We start from the raw sequence: 22,348 nt of genomic DNA on the forward strand, positions 1-22,348 counted from the left end.
GCAACGTTTCTATCTCGATGACCTAAAACAGCTTTTAGTTCCATTCAGATCATCATATTCACACAACCTTTTTTTTTTAATTGTGCCTAGAATTGTTAAAGAAATTGGGAGACTGAAATAATTGGCCTAACTCACTCTGATCGCTTACTTCTTTCCATGACTTCAAGACTTCTTCATTTGTATACCTTAAATCTACTTGTTCTTGTTTTTGATTGTATTTAACCTCATTTTAGTTGATAAGTAGACTCAGTACTTTGACATAATGTTATTTGATCTACTCATTTATTTCTCGTTCATTCTTTGAACAGATGACACGTGTATCAGATGTGTGTGAGAGCCCTTATGTGTATGTCCGTGTTAATGTCAATATGTTGATTGTTTTGTGTAGTTGTATTGTGTGATGTATTATCATTATTATAATTGATGTGTTTTGTTTTGTTTAAATGTTGCAACTTTTATGTTTTGTGCCTGACAACCACCTCGTAAACGAGATGGTGCATCTAATTAAATTTTGAAATAAATAATTACTCACATATAAACAGGTTTCTATAGTTTGATCGATTCATCTATTGATTCCTTTGAGTTCAAAGTTTAGGTTTTATTTTGAAAGCCGTAACCGGAAACGCATTTTTTGATTTTAGCTAGCTTGAAAGCTAACATCACAGTGAGTGACAGTGGGGAAGTGCATCTGGCACCGCATCCTCTCGGTGACATCCAGCTAATATCAGCTGGATAAACGAGCCGCAGTCAGACTGTAGCCTGTCAGCGGGCCTGTTCACATCGACTTCTCCCCTTAAAAAACCCCTCCAGAAACGTCCGGAACCCGGAGGAAGAAAATCCGAGGAAAGATGAACGAGAGTGAGCTCAATTCCCCGCTGGCGGAGTACGATTTCGAGCGGCGTTTCGACGAAAGACGAGCCCTGGAATGGATGCAGGAGAACTGGTGAGTAGAGTAGGAAATATTAGCATGTAGAAATGCCAAAAAAGAAGTAGAAAATATATCCTCCTCCTCCTCCTCCTCCTCTCCGGTAGACAGTTGTGGGTGGGGGGCTCCGTCTGTACTGCATGTCCTGTCAGGGCTGCTCGCCATGCGGACCCGGTGTCTGTCTGTCTGTCTGCCTCACGTTGTTGTTTTGTTATTTTTAATGACTCACATCTTCCTACATTATAATGCACACTAATGAGTCGCAGCTCACTTAAAAAAAAACACTTACAATCAGCCAAAGACAGCTTAAGAAGCAGGGGAAACCCCCCCTTTACCCGCTTTTATTCAAACGTCCTTGAGGATGCACGACATGACTTCATCTGTGCTCCCATAGGCCAGACATGCTGAACAACAGCCTTTTAATAACAATTGAATTTAATGCTAAAAAGACTGTTAATGTGTCAGATATCCACTTGATGTGACTAACTCAGACCGCTGAAGCCTCATATGAGCTTCACATCAACTTTTAAATGCATTTCTGCACAAAATGACTGTGTGGACACATTTTGGATTTTGCATCACTTACATTGAAAGCACATTTGAAGGGGATCTTTTAACAGCCAGTATGGACAGGAGGAAAACCTCTTTCACTGTTCATACGGGCACCTGACTGTTGTTTTAAAACATGAAAATAGAAAGGTGGCCTAGTATGTGCAGCACAAATGATGTCACCGAAACAAACAGAAAGCAAAAATGTGGAATCACTGCTCTCAAAAAATACCTTTGTCAGTGTCCAATAAAACATCTTGCAGAGAGAGGGAGTGATCCCTCACCCAGCAGTCTTCGAGGGAAACCCAGTAAGACCACATTCTTTTAGCTTCACTTTGATTCAGCTGTGCGAGACTGAAACCTAATACAGCTGTTACAGAACGAATTAAGATGTCAAATGAAGACTCATAAAGCTCAGGAGAAAGTGCAGCGCCAGCCAGACGCATCCCATTTCTCCTCCAAACCAGCTTAAATTTCCACATTTGTGCACACAGCAGCATAAAAAAAAAAAATCTAGACACCTGAAAGAGTTACAAGTGAATAATCGCAGGGGAGCTTGGCTGTGTTTTTTTTCCTGTGTGTGTGTGTGTGTGTGTGTGTGTGTGTGTGTAATGTTTGGACCTACTTCAGCATTCCTTCTGCTGAGTAGTGGCGTAACTTTGCTGTAAAGGCAAAGTTGCCATAAAAGGAGGGTCTGATGTTCAGCCATTCAGACACACCTCGAGCTGGAGTACTTAAACATCTTGACTGAGCCTACACCTTATCTGCTATCACTTACCCAATACACCTGAAACTTCTTGTCCGTCTCTGACGCAACCAATGAAAACGTGAGATCAAGTAGACCCCCCCCCCCCAGGTGACACAATCCTTACGCAAGAAACACTACAGTTATCCAGGGCTGCACCTATTTTCATCATAAATCTGCAGATTATTTTCTTGATTAATCATTTTGTCTATAAAATTTCAGAAAATAGTGAAAAACGCCTGCTATGATTTCGTAGAGGTAACGGTAACGTCTTCAAATGTGCAAAATCAAAAATCATTCAGTTTACTGTCACGTATGACAAAGAAAACCATAAAATTCCCAAATTTCAGAAGCTGCAACCAACCATTTTTTTGGCATTTTTGCTTAGATGACAAAAACAATTAACTTACTTTTGCAGCTCCACATTTGTTTGTACGTTTTAATCATAAATCTACCTCGTTAGATTAACTTTTTAGGCAATAAAGGAAGGAAATTGCAGCAGCGGCTCAGGTGGAGCTCGGCCCTCTCATAGGGGAGCTCAGGTGTCTCTTTTGATGCTTCTGTCAATAAAATGTCATTTAATATATATAAAAAAAAAAAGCAGAAGAAGAGAAACATCTGCAATTCCTTTTTTTTGTCTGACAAACTGTCCAAAAGCCAAAAGTATCATATTTACAGTAAATACAGTAAAACAGACAAACAAGCAGCAGATCCTCCCTGTTGACAAGCTGGAAACACTGAATGTTTGGCATTTTTGCTTTGTGAATAATTCATAAATTTTTAATTGATTATCAGAACTGTTAATTAATGAGATACATTTTTTGTTGTTCAACAAAAGGACAACACTATACAAACTCTTATTTTTTCATTTAACAGAAGAAACCGAACATCTTCAATATTAAATATTCTCTAAAGGCAAACAGCCGTACGAGAACTTTGCGGTCTAAAATTGGCAAAATAAAGATTTAAATGATAAAATATCAGATCAATGAATGTGTATTATGAATCTGATCAGACTAGGGATGATTATTGTAGGTTTATTGACAACATATCAGACGTTGCCAGACTTATTTCCATCTTTGGTATTTTCACTGATAATTAACTATTCAACAGTACGGGGACGGGAGTTGATTGTCTGACATGAAGACGCATCACAACACAAGAATCAAACGTAGACGTGACGTAAACAAGTAGTCGACAAAATGTTTCTGGATGTTCTCAAAGACAGAAGGCAACACAGACACACATAACGTCACATCAGAAGAAAACACAATGACAAAAAGAGTGATCATATCTATAAAATGTTAGAAAATGGTGAAAAATGTCTTGTTAATATCTCCCACAGTCAAAGGTGACGTCTTCAGATGTCTTGTTTTGTCTGACCAACAGTCGAAAACCAAAATATACTCAGTTTACTGTCATATATAACAAAGAAAAGCATCAAATCATCACATTTGAGTAGCTCAAATAAGTTAATTTTGTGGTATTTTTGCTTTAAAAGTGATTAAAGCAAATACTTGATTGTGAAAATAGTTGCCAATTAATTTTCTGCCTATCAACTAATTGATTAATGGATTGTTTTCATTGCAGCTCTAGACGAGACATCCAGTGTCAACTTTTAGAGGACACACACACTGACAGAGTTTGTGGGAGTAATTAAAGAGGAGCCAGCGTTGCGTTACTCAGAGAGGGAGGCGTCCTCTGCCCGTCAGCTCCTGTTTTCAGGCAGTATTAATGAGTCGCACACCTTTTATCCTGCAACATTAGCTCTCCCGACACTCTCCGTCAGTCTTACACAAACACACTCAGATATCTCTCGTTCCTGGAAGAGCTACTGAACACCAGAGTCAAATTCCTTCTTTATTTCTTTGCAGGTCTGAATCCACCCAGATAAAGACACACCTCATCTTCAGGATTTAGATAAGTTAGTTAGCAGATGACCTTTTGGCAGGATGTTATTTCCCCAAAAGGTTATATTTTATTTTAAAGAAGTGTAGGTGGTCTTCATTAGAGATGCACTGATAACTCAGCTATCTGTGGGTTCTGGGTGTCAATCTGATACTAGTGCACTGTTGGGTAACATGGTAATGGAGCAACAGACCGTAATTCTGATTCATTGTTAGTTAATTGTAATTTATTGCGCAAGAATGCTAGCATTAAATGTTTCACCTGGAGCTGCAACGATTTGTTCAATGAATCAGCAACTGTCATTTCCAGGTCTATATTTTTATTCTGAAGCATGATTTACAGTTTAAAAACTCCTTATTAATGTTAAACTGGTCCTTTATGCAGCTCCTCCTCCTCAGTTCAGCCTCTGTCTGTAACAGCCCATCTCCTGATGAGCCCACTCTATTCTGATTGGCCGGCCTCAGGAAGCTTCCTCCGCCTCCGAAGGCTAAACAAACTATAGTAGTCAGATTTGACTTCTTATATATAGGGCAGTGGAGGCCTGAAGGTTAGCGAAGTGAGCTTGTGACTGGAGGGGGTCGCTGGTTCAACCCCCCTCACCCCCCCACCCCCTGGACCAGCAGGATAAATGTGGGCTGCTGGACCCTCCCTCATCACCACTGCTGAGGTGCCCTTGAATGAGACCCTTAACCCCAATCTTATCAACAACCTTAGCAGCAAAGGCTGTTTGTGACATCATCATGAGGACGATGTAAAGGTTAAATTGCGTTAAGAGCAGGCTGAAGCCCTGACTTTTGACTTGAAGGCAGCATGTTTACACACGTTCACCTTCAAGTTTTGTTACTTTGACCAACATCCGACATCATCACCATCAGTATATAAATGACAGCGACTCACTTAAGATTAAACAATCATTAATTTAATCCAAAAAAAAAACCCTCAACAGATTAACTGAGGATGGAAAATAATGATTATCTGCAGCCTTATTAAATATTTAACACCTTCAGTTCCCACCAGGAGAATCTGCTGCTTCATGCAGGTTTTTCTGCATCTCGCAGGGACAGACTGGCATCGGCTATCAGGAGCCCCTGTAGCCTTAACTGGGTCAAGCAGCGGCAACAGCAGCATCTACTCAGTCTAATATGTATTGTGCCAATCTGGATTAGTCATCTGCTCTATTCCCGAACCACCTCTGACACACACACACACGCGCGCAGCCTCACAGATGTAATTCAAACACAGACTCTTTATTGACTGTAGGTAAAGACAGGATTTTTACTTTTTGCTGCAGCAGCAGTTTCGTGACGCACGCGTTAACTTTCATCTCGTTTCTGCCTGAGCTCAGAAGTCGACCTTTTCTGTTCTGTCACCACATGTTTTGGTGCCAGCTGTAATTGAAATGGTATCAGTGGTTGCCGATAAGCCGGAGCAGGAGCAGTGCCCAGTTAAAATTGCCTCATCACCCGGACGTGGCGCTCTAAATGGTCAGTGTGTCAACGACTAATCTCTGTTAATCTTTTGCAATGATTACAAACGAGGATAAGTAAACTGCTAGTTCCCAGAGCGGCTGAAATAAAAGAGGTGTTTTTTTAATCTAGAGTTAAAAGAAAACAATATGTTGCATCTGTACAAGGTGTAGCAACTAGACAAACAGCTCCGGTCTGCAGACAGTCACATCATGTCATATTTGTTTTTTAATTGCAATGGTCTGGTCCGTTCACCCTAATTGTGTAATATTCTTATGCAACAGCACTACATCTGTATCATCATCTTGTGTGTCAGGGTCTGACTGAGGTGATTTAGGGTGATTTAACAGGGCTGTTTGTTAGGGGGAAGTCATCCTCTTCCTCTTTTTGTAGCCTGATGGAGTTCAAAGTACAGCACACACATACACGTCAGGCTGGATGACAGGAGAGGTCATCGTCTGTCATCCTTTATTTGGTTACTTGTAAGACAAATAGCCAGTATTCTATATATATATATATATATTTACTATGTAAACATGTTTTCAGTTGTAGTTTTATCAGTAAAATTTCCACAAGTTTGCAGGTGTTATATGCTGCAATTTACAGCTTTTGCTGGTTTCAGCTTCTCAAATGTGAGGATTTGAAACATTACGGTACAGCATAAGACAGTAAAATGAACATGTCAGTCAGACAAAACAAGACAAATTATAACGAGCATTTCTGTGACATTTTATAGACAAAACGTATTATCTGCTTATTAATTGATAATGGAAATAATTGTTTGTTGCAGCCGTACTACATTTGCAATTTGTGCTTTGACTATGTTTCATGTTATAGAATAAAAAGTGTAGAGCACAATAGATGTTAAAATATTAATAGTAATACAATATAATGCAAAGTAACGAAGGTCACAGAGGAGCTGATGTGCACTGTTGAGATTTAGAAGGATGTGTTGTTGAGATTAACATCAAGCAGGTTGATTAGTTGATTCATTTCCTGGAGGCTGTAAACCTATCACACACAGGTATAATAGAGCTGCAGCTGTTTTCATTATCGATTAATTAATCGTCGATGAAACTGTTTTGCTTAAAGAATGAGTAACTATCAGATCAAAGAACATGTAAGACTATGAATCAGAGCATACTAGAGCTGCAGCTTATAATTATTTTCATTATTAATAAAATTATTTGGTAAATTATCTCTGAATTGTCATAAAATAGTGAAAAATTATAATTATAATATCCTAGTGTGTAAAAATGATGCCTTCAAATGTCATATTTTGTCCGGAAACAGTCCAAAACCCCAAAGATAATCTGTTTACTATCAATTATCAAAATATTTTCTGTTAATCAATTAATTGACAAATAATTGCGGCTCCAAAGTAAACGGCTACAATAAAGGAGAAGCGATATTCTAGTTTAATACAACACCATAATAATACCATACAGTCTATAAACACTGAAGGTATTTTTAAAGATATTGTGAGTTTTTCCTGTATTTTATATTTAGGTGTTTGTGTTATTTTGTTCATTCCTTCTACGCTACAAATAACACATATTGTTTGCAGGTTCTGAGGTGATACAACATGAAATATTGTGTTAATTATCAGTCTGTTCTGTTGTGTTTATGAGCGTATTTGCGGTGTGTGTTTTCTCCTCTACAGGAGCAAGTCGTTCATGTTCTGTGGCCTGTATGCTGCGCTCGTATTCGGCGGTCAGCACTTCATGAGAGAAAGACCAAAACTGAACCTGCGACGCCCGCTAGTGCTGTGGTCACTCAGCCTGGCCATCTTCAGGTGAGTGACAGCAGAAATGATCAGTAAATCTTATATATAATGCACTATAATGTAGTTGTTTGCAGATATAAGTGTTTATTAATGTATATTTTGTATAATAGGTGCTTATAACTACATTATAGTGTGTCATAAACCATTTATTCCATTTAGTAACTGTTCATATACTACTTTAAAAAAGCTTAATAGGGGGACCTGCAGTAAAGAGGTTCTCATTGATCATTTAAATCATTTATCAAACAAAGATACCAAACATTTATTGTATGAAGGTTTAACAAGAGAACAAAGGATGCAGCAGTGTGAAGGTGACCTGCAGCTCTCTCCTGTTTACTGGAGCACAAAATAATTTGGAGGTGTGAAAAGCAAAGTTTAGTCTCATTCCTCTGAGGGGAGAGCAGTTTGTGTCTGTAAACGGGAAAATGTTACCGAAGATTTAACCATAACTTAGATGTAAGTCATTTCTTTATGGAGCAGACTTTATATGCACAAAATCTGAAGCTCACTGTTGTCTTAAGATATTATAAAAATGCTCCTGTGTGCACGATCCATCTTGTAATGTTATCGCAGCGTTGAAACAATTCAGAGAAAATTGTTTCCTCAATTACAATTAATATCGCACCGTCGGAATCTCGATGACGTTTTCCGCAGCGGTCGATGTCAGCGGGGTCGAGTGAGTTCAGGGAGAGAGAGAGCGTGTGCTCTGAGAAAACCAGACACATTCCTCCCTGGATTTGAAGCTGTGTACTGTCAACTTACAGGAAAAAAAATTATCTTTACATCTCAGAAGCTAAAACACTCATCGTGTGTCTCACCTCAGGGAAAATGTACTTCTATGATGCTGATTGATGTTATTTTTTAGCTTTTATAGATTGCTGTGAGTTCACTTAAGCCCTTTTGAATTAGATGTCTATATTTTATTTACCTGTCATTATATGAGAGAACCTGGATTACAGTAATACCCTGGAGAATTATGTAATTTATGTGAAATCCAATTACCATTTGAAAACCACACTTTCATATTTAAAGCAGCTGCTACTTTTGCGTCCAAAGCAAAACAAAACAAACAAAAAAAATCCACAAAAATGCAAATGTGGCGCCTGAAATGTAATCGCTGCCAGGAGAGTTTGTAGAGATTGTGACCCAGTTGGCTTCTGTCCTGAGCGTTGAGCCCTCCCTCTAATCTTAATCCCACAGCAGTGGGCACAACCTGGCCTCTCCACCCCTCAGCTGTCATGCATACAGGACATGATACTGGAAGACTGGCTGTCCTGGTTACTGGGTATCTTTCCTGTCTTTCCTGTAGCACTACAGACTTTACACGACCTTAGAAACTGTTATGAACATAATCCGTATTAGAGTGAGGATGAGAGGAATTGCCCACAGTTTGATCCATAGAGGTTTGGTTTTTATCATTGACTGTATATAAATATGGACGTCCCCTCCAGTACATGTCAAATCAATTTTTCCCAAAGATGCTTTCTGTCATTTTAGGTAGTTCTTCTCACGCTAATGTTTGTCCAAGTGCTCATTTTTTCTGATAAGTTAGTTTTTATCAAGCTATTTGATGATATAAAAATGAGGTGTTACATCATGATTGACAGCGCAGACTCTGGCTCTGAATGACGTCACTCAAGCAAGATGGCAGCTCCCGGAAAGGAGAAAGTTTGCTTCACTTTTGCGTAGCGGTAGGAAGTGGAGACGTGTCGTCCATATTTATATACAGTCAATGGTTTTTACAGATTTGAAAATCAGAATATTTCCTGGATTCAACATTGATGGACGTATCGAGACAATAACGATGATGGAGGGAGTCTCTCGTTTTAAACTGCACACAGCGACTCCATTCATAGTTTTTTAGTTGAATGTTTTCTGCAGAGCAACGAAGAGAAGTCTTAGCTAAACCGAGGTTATTATAGTTAACTTAAATTAATAGTTGACTTACAAAACTAACTGACAAATAAAATAAAAATATACAGAAAATGTCTTTAGTTTTTGTCAATTTGGTCAAATTTGTCAACACATCAAGCACAAGGAGGCATCGATGCAGGTTTATTAAGACCAGGATGTCTCACACATGACTGTGAGTCAACTGCTTTCACAAAGTTTTTATTGTAAAACATAGTCTGAACTTCTTAAATCTTTCCCCTGACAAATACGCCCCAAATTATAATAAAAAAAACCCCATAAAACTATTACTGAAACTAGTCAAAAGGAAACTGAAACGAGCAAATCCACTCAGGAAACTAACTGAAACTAAACTGAATTGAAAACAAAAATGAAATGAAAATGGAAACTGATGAAAAATACAAAACAATAATAACTTTGAGCTAAACTAGAATATTACAAATGTTAAAATCAATGGGTAAACTTCTTGAAAAATATAAATCTTAGCAGAATGCAGCTAATCCTTGTGAGTCATTTCCACCCTCTCAAGTTCTCAAGTGTGTTCGGATTGCTGCGCAGATAAAAACTATGATTACGGTATACTGTGACCGCAGGGCTCTTAGAGAGTTTTATTGCCATTACAGGGATGAGTAATGTTGAGTCTTTGTGGCTCGTTGCAGACGGGAACAATGCACATGTGGAATGTACTGCCGCCATGGTTCAGCAGTGTTTTTATGAGAAACAGTGCCGTGTGCTGTAAAAAGGTTTAGTTTTTAGGCCGTTGAAATGGGATGTTTTCATTTTCAGCCCCTACAGAATTATTACTCTTTAAAAGAGCGCTCCACCGATTTAGCATCAGACTCATGATGGACAGATTTTTTCAGATTTCTTTTAAAAAAAGGATCATAATCGATGCAGCAGAACCAGAGATATAATCTTTTTTCTTCCATGTATTCCTCAAGACTACATTACCCACAATGCACCTCCATCACCAACAGTTTGGTCATAGATTCGGGTGTGTTATGCTAGTAGCGGCTAATGTAGCCTTGAGCGGGATACAAAGCTCTGCTGACCTCACTTCTCTCTAACTTCAAACCCAAACTTGTAGTGTGAAGAAGCAGCAGTGTTTCCCAACACTTTTTAAAAGTACAATATGTAAGAAGTGTTGAATTCATACTCCACACTCCAAATCAGATGAGGGCAGCGTATCACCAGAAAGTTCGGGTGCCCGCTATGTTACGCTACGCTATGTTAGCGCCGAATCAATAGTGTATTATCAGTGCTCTGTTAGCTAGCAAACTATGACTTTAACTAAATATGATAGCAATATCAATTCAGTGCTAACGTTGAGTTAATGTTTGCTTGAATAAATCTAACCTAGAAGAGGAAGTGCTACTTCTTCATCCTCTCATGTTGGGCTTAGGGCAGATTGGACCCTACAGTGACTCACTATTGCCAGTGGTGAGGTACCAGTGGTATTACAAGCTGGTTAGCATGCTAACTTAAGTAGATATCTCTGTAACACAATATATAGACGTCTAACGTTTTAAACTGATATATACATAATACATAATTCTTAAATATTACAGCTTTAAACACACTGTGACAGTGTAAAATTAGTGAATTTCCACTCTAACACAACAGAATTCCACACTGAGACTGTTCTTCCTATAGTGATAAAAACTAATGTATCGGATGATTAAAACTGTTGTGAAAAGCCTTCAGGGTGATACTGTTGTCTGCTGACAACAAGGTAACCTTCAAATGCCTGTTAAATTGCAAGAATAACTAAGGAAGGTGAGACTTTATTAAATTAAACAACACCTATTTCGCTATGAATTCAAATGTGTCCAAAGTTTTGTAACGTGGTCACAGTTTATGCACTCTACTGCAGGTATCAGGTGAACCGGCAGCATCATAGAAGCACAAACGTTAAATCTGAGAAATAAAATCATTTTGGACATTCAGTTTTCAGTTCAGGAAGGTAGACACTGTTTTAAGAGGATTCTTGAAGGCTCAAAAAAAGTGGGGTCTGTGGGGTGTATTCTCCATCAAACAGTACACATGGCAAACTGACCCAGTCTGCTGTTTCCACTAATGATGAATAACATCACTGTTTTGTATGCTAATGTGTTTGCATGGTGTCTTTCCCCTCTGCAGTATCATAGGAGCAGTCAGGACCGGACTGTACATGATGCACGTCCTCACAACCAGCGGCTTCAAACAGTCGGTGTGTGACAACAGTTTCTACAGCGCCCCCGTCAGCAAATTCTGGGCCTACGCCTTTGTTCTTAGCAAGGCACCCGAGCTGGGTAAGACTTCCTGCAATCTTTCCTGATATAGTTGTCTGTACTGGCCGGGGTAGATGATGTACATATGTCATCATTAAAGCAGCATTACACACAGACACAGTAGTTGCTGAAGTAATACTGACAAGTTTGAAAGACGTGTTGATGTCAAGGTTAAAATGAAGCTAAATTTGGTTGAAAAGTGAGTGTTTTTATAGATGTTAAACTTAATTAAAGCTGCAAGAAGCGTTGGTCGGGACCTCGCACTCTGGCCCGTCGGGATCAGATAATTTTGCTTTTTAAAAATGAGGAAAATGATTTCTTACAAGTGTAGTGTGCTTTTATTTTGAAAGTTTGATTGACATGTGTACTGTCAGGTGTGTAGAGACAATAAGTAACTGCAGCTGGACACAGAAAAATACTCATATATTTGAATGGAGAGTGTGAGCGAACCCACATATTTTTGAACATTTACTGCTTCCACATAGTTTTAGATACAGACTTCATTTGACCTTTAAATGAGTCACGAGACTTTGACCTACAAATCTTGAATTTACATGTTTTTTCTATCTTTTACTGTTTTTGAGATATTAGAGTGTGAGTTTTAAAGTCTTTTCTTGCTCCTCCTGTGATTTTATAATGAGTGTGTGTTGCGGAATGTTTCACAGCACTGAGGGAGTGACATCACCAGGAGCAGTTGGAGAGGAGGGTTTTAGAGTACGCTTTTTGTAAAATCTCCTCATAAATCCCATTATTTTGGCCAAATCTTACATTAAAAATCGTATTTTAGTAGGAATTTTGTGGCAAATCCATTGATACAGGTTTGAAAGTGGCCAGACTTACAGTTTAGACATCAGAAGCCTCTGTTTGACACAAAGGTCATGCCTCCCCATTGTTTTACATTGTAAGGATGATGTGGCACTGCAACTTTCAGGGCTTATAAAATCCAAACCGTTCTAGTTATTACAAAGTTTTTGGCAACTTTTTTCAGCGTAGTGTCATAAGTCATCTATTAAAGTTTGAATCCGATACCATTAACGTCCTCAGAGGAGGAGATAGTGTTTGTTCAGGGTCCAAAATTGGGGCAAAGTCTTAAAAAGACTAATTGTGAACTTCCTGTTGGATTTAGGTCAGGGGTGTCAGTGTATGATTTGTAGGTCTTGATGAGACAAATAATTTAGTTTTGGTTTGATATCTCTACGACATTCCTACAGGCCGTGGTGGCCATTTTAGTTACATAGGTGGCGCTAGAGAGCACATTTTGGCACTTTGGGGTTTAAGTTTTTACATTTTATCAAATTTTTCACCAGCTCTGATGTGTGTGCCAAATTTGGTGAGTTTTTGAGCATGTTTAGGGGGTCAAATTTAGGTCTGAAGTGACATAATAATAAAGAAAGAAACAAACAAACAATAGGGTTTTACAGTAGTCCTCTTCCTTTTGGGCTCGGTCCCTAAATATAACCATTGTTTCTGCAGCTTTTAAATGGCGATATTCCAGTGTGACGTAGGGCCTGAATACATGTTGAAATAGGGTAATTGAAATGCTGTGAAAACACCAGTTATATATAACCTAGCGTCTAAAATATCATTAACTTTTCAACTACATTTAGCCCACTCTTAACCTCAAGATCCACACATCTTTTAAATGTTTACTGGGAACAATTCAAGATGAGATTCTTAAACAGACCTCCAGGTAATGTCAGATAATTACCTAAAAGGACTTTAACTGAAATCCATTGTAGATTAGATTTCCCTGAAACAGAAGGAGTAGCAGTAACGTCACAGACTGTAAAAGGCCGCTTACATGAGACCTACAGGGCGTTTACATGCTTAGACAGTCATAAACTTTAACCTTGAGCGACCAAATCTTTTTACTCTTGAGGTATGTTCCTTAAAGCACTTAAACTTTCCAGTAAATCCATCAGTAAACAGTTATCTTAGCTGGTTCTCGGGGTGGGGATGCTATCTCTGTGTCTGCAGGGTAATATAGCCTGTTCTGTCCGACAGAGAGCTGATTGCTCTGGGAAATGGAGGCAGATGCTGAAGTGGCAAGAAAACTCCATTAGTGCATGATTGAAGCAGACGATGCTTCCTCAGCTGCAGACAGGAAGGATGTCTTCATCGTCCTACTGATCAGGCCATTCGTTTACGACAGGATATGAACTGTAGTAGACCTACTTTTATCTATACAGATGGACTTTTAACGGATAATTCTACTTTATTACATCAGGACTTATTTTTGTAGGTTTGGCAAACATTGCACTCACCAGAGATTTGGAAACATTTGGCGAGATGACTGCAACACAGTCAGACGATAAGACGGGTTGTAAAAAAGCCAACAGTTCAGGTTAAGAAAACCACTTTATTTGGAGGTAGGTAGTCATTGCACAGGTAAACAGTATGGGTAAATACAGGAGGTCAAAGTTAAACCAGGAAGACGGTCTGTAAATTTCGATGTATTTCACCTTAATTTTCTCTTTCAAACAAGTTTTAACTATCTCAGAGGTTTCTGTTTAAAAGCCGATTGACTGCTTGAGTTTCTTAACCTGTCAGACTTCTTTTAAGGGGTGAAACTGTGTTCTCAGATCTTAGAAATGACATTATTACAGATAGGAATTTTGATATGTTACAGTGAGGAAAAGAGCAGGTGTAATAATGACGGTTGAATTCCATTTAGCTGCTTCACCGGGAAACTGGAACAGAGGAGGCCATTGACAGAAAATTAATCTGCAACTATTTTGATCATTTATTGAACGTCTAAGTAATTTTTCAGGCAAGAACGCCAAACATTTCCTAGTTCCAGTTTCACAAATGTAAAGATTTTCTGCTTTTCTTTGTCTTATGTGACTATAACTGAAATTTGATGGCATCACCTTGGGCTTTAATAAATAGTGAAGGGCATTTTCACCATTATCTGACATTTATAGACCAAATGTTTAATCTATTAATAGAGAAAATAATTGTTAGATGCAGCCCTAAAATGGAGCCATTGTTAATGTTGTGCTTTTCCTACTATGACAAGTCAAAATGTCTGCTGTAAAAAAAGGTGAAATTCACCTTTTACAGTCTTCATGTTAAGATATAAAGGACAGGGTCAAAAAGGCACAAACGTCCTTGAAATGAATGATAATGCAGTGTAAAGCCCCATAAAAGTAGAAATATGTACTTTGTACATGTGAGGGTATCAGTTTAAACTTTTATTGTTTTGCAGATATAATACGATACTTTTCTCAGTACCTTCATTTTTTTATTGAACAAAAGAAGCTAAAGTTCTCAAATGTGAAATGTTATCTAAACGCAATCAGACATTTAAGGACTTTGTCTAGACATAATGGTGTAAAATTTGTAAAAAAAAATTAGATTTTTAAGCAGGAACTTTCTGATGAAAGAAGCAAACAAGATTACAAATATGACCGGATATTTGATGGTAATTTTTGGTACTTTTTGGTAGATTTTTCTCATTTCAGTCAGTAAAAAAAAAAAAAGTGTTTCCACATTTTTCTCATTGTCAGCAAATCCCGTGTGTAGAGCCAAACCAACGATGAAGTCATCCTACTTACAAGTATAATGTGTGTTGATCCAAAGCCTGATATATCTTATTTATCTGTGTCGTAGACCTCTGTTGTTGGAGACTGAAAAGTGATCGCTATCATGAGTCTTTGGAGCCGTTTCTAAACAATCTAAAGTGTCCAAAACTCTTTGTGATGATGTCACTCAGTGCAGTAGTGTGGCTCATTGACGTGTTTTTAATAGTTTTTGGACAACAACAAAGGTCTACGGCACAGAGGAATAAGATATATCAGGCTTTGAATACACACACATTATTGGTTTGGCTCTGCACATGAGATTTGTTCACAATAAGAAAAATATAGAAAATCGCCAGCCTTATCCTTCGAGATAAGAAACCCAGCCGTGTTACTGAACGATTTCCTCTCCCTCGTCTCTCCCAGGTGACACAGTGTTTATCGTCCTCCGGAAGCAGCGTCTCATCTTCCTGCACTGGTACCACCACATCACCGTGCTGCTCTACTCCTGGTACTCCTACAAGGACCAGGTGGCAGGCGGCGGCTGGTTCATGACCATGAACTACTTAGTTCACTCTTTCATGTACACCTACTACGCAGCCCGGGCGGCTGGACTGCGGGTGCCTCGTCCCTTCGCCATGATCATCACGGCCACCCAGATCATGCAGATGGTGATGGGCCTAGCCGTGCTGGGCCTAGTGTACCACTGGATGCATGAGGTGCGCTGTCCGTCCTATGTGGACAACATTGCGTGGGGTTCTCTAATGTACCTCAGCTACTTGGTCCTTTTTGCCTTGTTCTTCTACAACACATACCTCAAGGGCTCCTCTTCGGACAAAGGATCCAAGGCAGAGTAGCATGTTTGTACTGGGCTCTGCATTCACATCAAAGTGTGCCATAAGTAGAAATGACCAACAGTGAGGGGCCATGAATGTGTGAGTCACAACTGCACTAGTTAACTGTTTGCTGCATCCTCCTCTTGTTATGACATTTTCACTCGACCTTTTGATAGGCATCTGTAGCTCAAAACAATGATACGTCAATGATACATCAGCATTAGGAAAGACAGAGCACATTTTAATATGATCTTGTGATTAGTTGGGAGTAATGTATGTAGGAAGATAATTAAAGAAAGAGATGGAGGAATGCAATGTTTTAACATAGTTCTCACTGCATTTAAATTATTGCTTTGGCTGCATACGCTCATGACTAGTATATAAAAACAGCCATATGAGGGCCAAATGTTTGTCAGAGGTGGTTAACAAATTTTCATATGTTTCAATGAAAAAAGGGAATCCTTGATGTATACATAAGATCTCTGAACTAGAAAAAGCACTTGTGAATTTTAAATTGTTAGGGCATTGGTCAATATTTTGGAAATTATGATTATTTACTTTCTTTAGGAGTGAGATGAAGAGATCGATATCAGTAATGACTCAGCGTTAAGTGCAGACATGTACTTAACGCTGAGTCAGGATGTGTTTTAGCTTTGCATAAAGACCAAGCAACAACTACCACGACTTGAGGCTGAAGCCGTTGTGGAATTACCTTAAAGTGCAATTCCACAGACGGCAGCTAGATGCAGCTAGTGTCAACTTCTCTCTAGAAATACCAAGTCATTAATGTTTTTTCAACGAGTCATTATGGACTCAATCGCTAAATTCAGACCCTCTAATAAGTGCTCTGGTGGTCATTTTGATAATTATTGCTCCGTTAATGAGATTTGAAGGTTTATAGTAGCTTTGATGTCTGCCGTGTGGGTGTTGATTGACAGCTGTGATTGACAGTTGGCTCACCTGCTGCTCTCCCCGTCTACGGGACTCGCACTGAGTCAGACTATTGTCGCAATATTTCACTAAGTTTAATGTTACTTGATGTTACTATACCTGCCCTGTTAGCACAATTTAGCTAACGTAGCTAACGTTAGCCCAAGCGTGCACCGTTCAGTGTTCCCAGTGAGCTACTGTTAGCTTGGGTCCGAGGTAGCGAGGTGTGTTTCCAGAGCGTGAAACACATTCCTTATTTGGAAGGTCCTGGCGCCAAATTGAAAAGATGGCGCCGACCATAAGCTGCAACTCTGGGCTTCAAACCGGCTCCAGTGCAAACCAATGGGTGATGTCACACCTCACTACATCCATCTTTATATACAGTTTGTGATAAAGACTGAACATCTAAACTGGCTAAACATCTACAACACCTCAAAAGTTTAAACAATGTATTTTATTTGATTTTTTAACCAGAACATGAACAGAAATGTAAAAACTACAATCTGTAACTTTAAGGGGAGTTACATTTTGGAACTATTTCTTAATGAACAAGAAGAGTTTATCCATCCGCTCAGTTCTTCTTTGCACCATCTCTGGATGCCAGATACAGTAGGTGCTGTATTGTTACCAAACATGGCGACAAGACTTGGGGAAGCTGCACGCGACCAAGAAACAGTTCCAGCACATAACTGCCCCACAAACCCATAAATTGTCATTTTTACATTTCTGTTTCTGTACAGGTTTATCAAGCAAGATACATGTTAATCAGTGAGCGTCAGACTAGCTGTCTCCCTCTGCCTCCGGTCTTTACGCTATGCTACGCTAACCACTTCCTGTCTCCAGCTCGGCACATGTGAAACTGATAGCGATCTTCTTATCTCACTTTCATAAAGAAAGAAAATAACTGCATTCCCCAAAATCATCAACTAGAACTTTTTAAATAGTATTTGTGGTAGTAGTAGTAGTCAGGGTTCCCACACATCCTGGAAAACCTGGAAAACAGTTGAACAATTTCTCCAGTCATGGAAAACACATGGAAAAATGTCCTGGAAAATCTTGTATTGTCCTGGAAAATTATTTGATTTCTACTATTTTCCTGTAGCTGAGAATGAACTACAAGTTTATCTATTAAAGCTCCCCGAAGCGGAGTTATAAGTCATAAGTTAGTTACGTTTAGGATCTTATTAACGTCCAAATGGTGTTTTATGGATGAAAGTATTTTTGAAAAAGCTGCTCTCAGTTATGTTGTGGAAACATTGTGAACACACACCCCAACGTCACGTCACATTTTAGCCCCAGCACATCTGTGTCTATCTGGATAGTGAACGTAGGATTACCAAAAAGGGAACAAAGACTTCACAAAGCACTGAATGAAATAACTGAATGTTTTCTCAAATTTTTTAGTTTTTAACAATCACCCACCACACAAACACACACACATATTACACACAAATTTATAAGCTGCGAGTTGTGGTCATGTCACATGTCGCTGAGCTGTGTGGCTGATATATTTTCACCAGGTGTTATTTAAAAAAAAAAAAAAAACTCTGAAGTTGAGTTTCAGTGTCTGCTTTAACCACACAAGCACTTTCTCAAATGATACTATCTGAGTAATGAACACATTCCTCAGCTGAAAGCCGTCCCAGAGCAAGTTGCCTCCAGGAAATGGATTGTGTAATATGTTTAACATTTCTGTTTAAAGCTCTAGTCCTTCTGTCCTTATGTAGAAATCCTGTTTACATACTGTACGCACATTTTGCCTTATTCACTTCACCTGATAACAAAACAATGAGCAACTCACAGTCTGTATCTCACCTTCATGGTTTAAAGTGTGTTTTAAAAGGTGGTGTCAGCCATTTACAGCGTGGGGCCAGATGTATGAAACTCTGTTAACGCTCTTTTCATCAGATTGTCGTGTTTACACATAGTTCTGTTATATTACCCTACATGTACAAACCTGACTTCACGCCCATAGTTAGCCATAAATAGACGTAAACACGCGCTTAATTACTTCTCAATGAAAAGAACAGCAGAGGAGGAGCCTAGTGTCACCGATTGTGGCGACCGGAGTAATCGCCGTGTTGTGTGACCGTTACACTCGACTGTGGCTATTTATGATATGTACAATTCATCAAAAGCACCTGTAAACCATCGTCAAACATCAGAAGTTAATTAATGATCTAGTTATAGCACTTATATTGAAACAGAAACAGATGTTAGAAACAGGTAAATAATGTAAAAATAATATAACTGAGCACAAAAAAGTGATCAAAATGAAAGATTAACACTGTAATTGACATTTTTTACCCTTTTCTAGACCAAACAACTAATCAAGTAATCAAGAAAATAATCGACAGATTAATAGTTAATGAAAAGAATCGTTAGTTGCAACCCTTTAAAGCACTTTATGCTTTAAAAATACAATTTTATGTGCAGAAATGGTGCATATATGGTTTCTGTGTGTATGCATTGTTTATACATCTGGCCCCTGAACTTAAGTTAAAGGAGCAGGTTGCCCTCTTCATTTTATGTACGTGATTATACTCATCCTTCACCACATGTATTTAGTGTTTGCTCTTCTTCCCCAGTAGTGTTGAACCTTTCCTTGTGTGCTGTACAGATAATTTGAATGAATACTGTAGATACACACGGGGTAGATCAGGTGACTTTGTAATTACTGAACAATAATTTGATTCAACTTATATATTGTAGTAAAAAAAAAAAAAAAAAAAAATGTGGACTGTAAAAACACAAGAGATTCAGTGATGCTTCTGCGTTAACGTGCGTCGCATATTCTGAGGTGCTGATTGTGAAATGATACGCTTAAATAGAAAATAACGGGGCTGTTGTGATCATTTGTGATGCGCTCAGTGAGCTGCTTAGAGGGAAAACAGGAGATGTCCATTGTAAATAAGGAGAATCTATTTATTTTCTTAATATATATAACATTCTCCAGCAGATCTAAAGTGTACATGTTAGATGTAACAGTGTTTGTGTTAGAATGTGCAGTTTAATTGTGCTTTAATTTGTTCTTCTTTCCATCCAAATGATGCTTACATGCATTTTCACATTCCTTATACCTGCTGACAAACTGATCATGACACCATTTTGCCTCTTAAATGTTACAAGATCAGTCTGGTGATTTGTTTCTTATTATCAACAAATCTCATGTGCAGAGTCAAACCGTATGTATCCGAAGGCTGATACATCTTATTTCTCTGTGCTGTAAAATATTAAAAACACATCAGTGAATCACACTGCTGCACTTAGGGACATGTTCCTTCGAATCGAAGGTCATGGTCATGTTAGTTTGTTTAGAAACGGCTCTAAAGACTAATAAATCACATTTTCAGTCTCTGGGGAGTAATTCTGTGTAAGGGAGACACCACTGAGCATGTGCGGGAATGTGGATTCTGTTTACAGAGACTTGCTAGCTTGTTGAGCTGCATGTCACAACAACTCGACTCTGTACTGAAGATCTTTGAGAAATTGACAATATAGAACAATGTCAAAAGGTTGTGTGCCTGCCTTACACAGAACTACTCTCTGGAGACTGAAAACATGATTGTTGTTATTAGTCTTTGGAGCCGTTTCTAAACAAACTAACATTCCCGAACTCTTCGAGGTGAAGGATCATGTCACCCAGTGCAGCGGTGTGGCTTACTGATAGAGTTTTTAATAGTTTTTGGACAACAACAACAGGGGTCTGCAGCACAGAGGAATAAGATATATCAGGCTTTAGATACACACACAGTTTGGCTCTGTGCATGAGATTTGTTAACAGTAAGAAAAATATAGAAAATCACCAGCTATGTCTTTTAAGAGATGGAGGATAATTGTAAACTCTTGAGCGTAGTAATGTCCAGAGAAGCTTTAGGTAAAAGTGTTTAATTTGTGTTATGTGTAGCATAATTTCATACCGTCCTCTTTTCTTTAAATCCTGTGTTTTATGCTCATTTCAAAAGATGCTTCTCCATCTTATGAAGACATGCGTTTATAGCGGATGCTGATAGGTGAAACCACTGCACTGTTATCTGTGTGAGCACATACTCTAGTGTAGCAGAAGCTTACAAATGTGCACTGAAGGGAATTTCTGGCTCGCAAACAAACATGTGAAGATGTTTGTTCCGCCGTCGTGTCCGACCGCTACTGTATGTTCAATCGATGGCAGCCTCTCGGTGTCTTCTCGTCGTGGAGGAGCTGATGTTTACATTCGTCCTCTCGCAGTCATTGTATGTGTGTGTGTTACTGTTTGTGTGTCCAGTGATGTAGTTGTAATTACTGTCGGTTGTTTTTTTTTTTGAAGGACAGCCTCCAAATCTGTCTCGAACTTGCCTTCCTGCTGCAAGCGTGGCTCTGAGAAAGGATTTTAATAAGGCTTTGGTTTCAGTTTACCAGCACACATCAGTTGTCCCCTCTCTCAATAATCTGATTTTTACCACCAACATGTTGCCAGTGTAGCCTGAAGCACTGTACTAGCTGTTTGTACCTCTTCCACTTTTGTAAAACCTGTATTTTACTATAAAACAGCACTGAATACTGTTTTAAGAAGGCATTTTAAGTAAAGAATGTGAGAAATGTTTTCTCTGTAATGTTTCAGGATTTGATAGCTGATAGGCCTACTCGTTGCAACACTGGTAAACTTGAAAACATTGTCATTATGTGTACTTATGTGTGCCAAAACTATTGCTTCTGTTTTTCTCTCTCTGTCTCTGTCTCTGTCTCTGTCATGGGTCGATGTGAGCGCCCTCGTGTTGGTCTGTTCATTATGATTCCTGTTGTAAAGCATCAGAAACACGCCGTGTTCACCCCTGTGGATTCTACTGTCAACTGCAACCGAAGGGAAAAAAACTGTTCAAGGGCTTTGATGTAAAAATGTTACCAATAAATCCATTCTGGTTTTAAAATGGCCTCATTTCATTTTTTTCTTATTGAACAGAGTGTATTTGAATTTCAGTCAATTAGAAAATATTTTCTTGATTAATCAGTTGGTCAATAAAACATCAGAAAACACTGAAAAATGCCTGTGAAAAAACAAGTTTTTATTAATTCTTCATTAATTTATGATAATATAAGACAAAGACATGTATCTATTACAGCCAAACGATTAATCAATCATCAAAATAGTTGCCAAACACTTTTAATGGTTGTAGCTTGAGTCAGACAGAATGAAGCTAAAGCCAGAGCAATGTAGTGTTAAAGTCATATTGTACTTTCTGAGGGTTTTGGTGACTAACTCATGGATTAACACAAGTGATAAATGGTAGTTTTATGCAGACAGCGACAGAGTGGGGCTACAACTAACTATTATTTTCATTAACGATTAATCTGCTGACTATTTTCGAGATTAATTGGTCAATAAAACATCAGAAAACACTAAAAAGGGCAAGTGGAAAAAACCTTCCAAGAGCTCAAATCGACGTCATCGCGTCTTGTTTTTGTCTGAGCACATCATGTAAGACAAAGAGAAGCAGCACATTTTTAAAATGTTTGGCATTTTT

The 22,348-nt window shown here is 38.6% G+C and overlaps 1 protein-coding gene across 1 annotated transcript; it reads left to right on the forward strand.

Annotated features, from left to right (window-relative positions):
- Positions 1-650: 650 nt before the first annotated feature.
- LOC137171940 (very long chain fatty acid elongase 6-like) lies at positions 651-21,754 on the forward strand. The gene is made up of 4 exons (XM_067576142.1): positions 651-943; positions 7,257-7,388; positions 11,430-11,581; positions 15,508-21,754. Exons 1-4 carry the CDS (start codon positions 849-851, stop codon positions 15,936-15,938), a joined length of 810 nt encoding a protein of 269 aa, XP_067432243.1. The 5' UTR covers positions 651-848; the 3' UTR covers positions 15,939-21,754.
- The last annotated feature ends 594 nt before the right edge of the window (positions 21,755-22,348 follow it).

The sequence above is a fragment of the Thunnus thynnus genome, chromosome 20 (genome assembly GCF_963924715.1).
Source record: "Thunnus thynnus chromosome 20, fThuThy2.1, whole genome shotgun sequence".
In the NCBI taxonomy this organism is placed as follows: Eukaryota; Metazoa; Chordata; class Actinopteri; order Scombriformes; family Scombridae; genus Thunnus; species Thunnus thynnus.